Here is a 3,705-nt window from a genome sequence, read left to right on the forward strand (position 1 = left end):
AATAAATAAATAAATAAGGCCTCATGCTTGGTGCTGGCCTGGAAAATCCATGGTTTTACTTTTAGTTCCCTAATCATTAAAGTCATCCCTCTTTGTGTTGTTCTCCTCTTTTAACGAGCTCCCTGTAATTAGCTGCTCTTCAYCTGTCTTCATAAGAACAGGATTAACGTAATAAACAAATAATGAGTCACAAAAATCTGCTGGATTCCACAAAAGAGCAGGTGTTTTTAACAAGCRGTGAGTAAGAACCAGCTCTCGCCTCATTCATGCCTAAAATGTGGGACTAGAAGGAGTGTTATTACGGGGTCCAGTGTACATTTTGTTCAAGTTTCAAAGTGTGTGTGTCTAAGAGCGAAGAGACTCACTTCTCCTGGCGGGTCTGCTCGGCGGTGGTTTCCATGGCGCACTCGAGCGAGCTCTGCAGCGACTGAAGCTGATTGGTCGTCTCCTTCAGCAGGAAGCGGGTCACAAACTGCTCCAGGTGGGTGGACTCCTGATAATCCTGTCAATCAAGGTGAGGACGGAGGAGGACAAGTTGGTGTGTGGGAGGAACAATAAAAAAATAAAAAAAATGGGGGGAAGCTGTGACAGGTTTCACACACGCACGCCACTCCAGAGTCACTAAACGTCCAAACCTCATCTGTTAATCAAAATCTGCCCACAAGAACATCCAGGAGAGATTATCTAACTCTGCTGCTCAAAAACAGAAGAAACGGGAAGAAAGACGAGAACTCTTGAGTCATTTCCACTAAATCTACCTGCTTAGGTTTGAGTTATTTGAAGAAAACATCAAACTTTATAAACTAAACACAGGATGATTACTGGAGGCATCTGTTAGCATTCAGAGTAAAACATGAGGATGAGTCTTAGCTACTACCACACCAAATTTTAGCTTAATATGTGTAAACTCCACAGGCKAAGAGCTGTTTTTGTGTTTATACACAAACAGACAAAAACATTATTGTCCTGCCTTCACTTTAGGACAGATTCAGAACTTTGTCCAAACCAAGGGTCAATTTATGTTATTATCTTTTACAAATTATGATTTATTTAGCATTTAGAGCATACACTCTTCATGAATTAAAAAAAACATTACATTTTGAAAGCCACATCATCAGCTTTTATGTTTTGGCTTTTGTTGTTGTGTTGTGGCTTTTGTTGTTGTGTTGTGGCTTTTGTTGTTGTGTTGTGGCTTTTGTTGTTGTGTTGTGGCTTTTGTTGTTGTGTTGTGGCTTTTGTTGTTGTGCTGTGGCATTTGTTGTTGTATTGTGGCTTTTGCCATTGTGTTGTGGCTTTTGTTGTTGTGTTGTGGCTTTTGTTGTTGTGTTGTGGCTTTTGTTGTTGTGTTGTGGCTTTTGCCGTTGTGTTGTGGCTTTTGTTGTTGTGTTGTGGCTTTTGTTGTTGTATTGTGGCTTTTGCCATTGTGTTGTGGCTTTTGTTGATGTGTTTTGGCTTTTGCCGTTGTGTTGTGGCGTTTGTTGTTGTGTTGTGGCTTTTGTTGCTGTGTTGTGGCATTTGTTGTTGTGTTGTGGCTTTTGTTGTTGTGTTGTGGCATTTGTTGTTGTGTTGTGGATTTTGTTGTTGTGTTGTGACTTTTGTTGTTGTGTTGTGGCATTTGTTGTTGTGTTGTGGCGTTTGTTGTTGTGTTGTGGCTTTTGTTGTTGTGTCGTGGCTTTTGCCGTTGTGTTGTGGCGTTTGTTGTTGTGTTGTGGCATTTGTTGTTGTGTTGTGGCTTTTGTTGTTGTGTTGTGACTTTTGTTGTTGTGTTGTGGCTTTTGCCGTTGTGCTGTGGCTTTTGTTGTTGTGTTGTGGCTTTTGTTGTTGTGTTGTGGCTTTTGTTGTTGTGTTGTGACTTTTGTTGTTGTGTTGTGGCTTTTGCCGTTGTGCTGTGGCTTTTGTTGTTGTGTTGTGGCTTTTGTTGTTGTGTTGACCCTTCGGGGCCACCATACAATCCAACAAATCAGTTAAAAAAAAGGAAACCCCAGAGATTACTGAAAGAGAATCCATGAAACGTACATTTGGGGCCGGATAAAATGTTAACAAGGCCAGAATTGGCCTGTGAACCTTGAGTTTGAAACACGAGCCTTAGGCTGTGGGTGATAACAAAGTTCTGACATGGAAGTTCTTGTTTTCCAGGCATGAAGGCTGGGTGGATGTGAAGCTGTAAACATAGGCCCTGCTGTGCATTTTTTGGACCCAGATACAGCAGGGGGTCCGGTGACACAGCTCTGCTCCTCTGGATCCAGACTGGATGCAAAACGTTCAGATGCCGTTACAAGAGGAAGGATAATTATGGACATAACTGCAGCAGGTGACTGATCTTTTCAAAGTAAAGTCTGTAAAATACCCAAACTCAAACCAACAGAAAAGAAGGCAATAAGATGAAAGAACACAGAGCAAAAGAGGAAGATGTTTGATCTTATTGGTGATGTCATCAAAGGTAAATGAAACACATCAGAGCAAATATTGCTTTTTTTGAATTTTCTTTTTAGTCAACAATATAAAAAAGGTCATATCTCGCCTCTTAATGATGCATCGTTTTCTGCGCAATTCACCTGAGACGACATGTTTCCATCGTGTTGGAAGCATCACATCACACTGCACACGTGAGTTTCTGACACCTCGTCAATTCACGAGTCAGTGATTTTTAGTCTTTTACTCAGCTCAGTGAGAAATCTGATGGAGAAACATCAAACACTGACACGATGAACACGTGAGCTGCAGCGTCTGGAACAAAGCAGGAGGACTGAGTGTTTGGATCGAATGGAAGTGCAGAGTTTACCGCACGCACACAGACACACACAGACACACGCTGCACCTGCTACCACAGTTTCTGCACTGATTCAAACACAAATGCTAATGGAAGTAAAATTACAAAATGACTAGCAGACAAATGAGCGTGCAAAAGAGTGCGACATGAGGTGAAAAAGAAGACAAAAGGAATTTACAGTTCAGTCATTCCTCGTGTGATGAATGGATTTAAAAATCTGTATTTGATACAACATATGTGACTATTTATTAAAATGACACACGGTTCTTAATGTTAGCAGAGTCATGATGTTGGTTTTATCATWTAAAACTAAAACACTCATGCACACACACATGCACATGATTGTGCACATGAATTTGCACATGAATGTGCATTCACCTAGTGAGAATGAGTCATGACAGAACAGTAAAGGTCAGTCTCTTACAACCCGAACAGTGTGTGTCCATCTCACAAACCCACAGCCTAAAACAGCATCTCGTCTGACAGATTTGTATTTTCTGCCTCTCGTGATCTTTTATTGTCAGCTACAGAAAAGGTCAAACGGGAGCTTTTTTGGTAACGAGGCCAGCACTGCTGCCAGAATCACACCATTTAAGTCCGGACAGAAACTWACGAGCCTGTTTCAAGTCAAACCGCTCGCATTTCTTTATTTGTAAAGGAACATTTTTATAGCAACTAATGTCAAAATAAGTTATAAAAACAGCAGAAATGGGTTCAACATCAAGTCAAAAATTATTGCAAAATGATAGCAAAGAACTGTAATATAACTTATATGTAATATATAACAAGCTATTTATGTTATAGTTTTAGGTCTAGTTTTAGTTTTGTTTGTTTTTATCTCCGGGTGGATGAGATCCGCCCGAGGTTCCTTCAGGCTCTGGATGTTGTAGGATTGTGTTGGCTCACGCGACTCTGCAATATCGCATGGACATTGG

The 3,705-nt window shown here is 40.8% G+C and overlaps 1 protein-coding gene across 1 annotated transcript in view; it reads right to left on the reverse strand.

Annotated features, from left to right (window-relative positions):
• necab1 (N-terminal EF-hand calcium binding protein 1) overlaps nucleotides 1-3,705 on the reverse strand; it is a 29,632-nt gene that overhangs the window by 10,533 nt on the left and 15,394 nt on the right. Inside the window, exon 6 of the mRNA XM_014005835.1 lies at nucleotides 366-502. Within this exon, the coding sequence (XP_013861289.1) occupies nucleotides 366-502 (137 nt within the window). The remainder of the gene's footprint in view (nucleotides 1-365; nucleotides 503-3,705) is intronic.

This window comes from Austrofundulus limnaeus, unplaced genomic scaffold (assembly GCF_001266775.1).
Source record: "Austrofundulus limnaeus strain Quisiro unplaced genomic scaffold, Austrofundulus_limnaeus-1.0 Scaffold32, whole genome shotgun sequence".
In the NCBI taxonomy this organism is placed as follows: domain Eukaryota; kingdom Metazoa; phylum Chordata; class Actinopteri; order Cyprinodontiformes; family Rivulidae; genus Austrofundulus; species Austrofundulus limnaeus.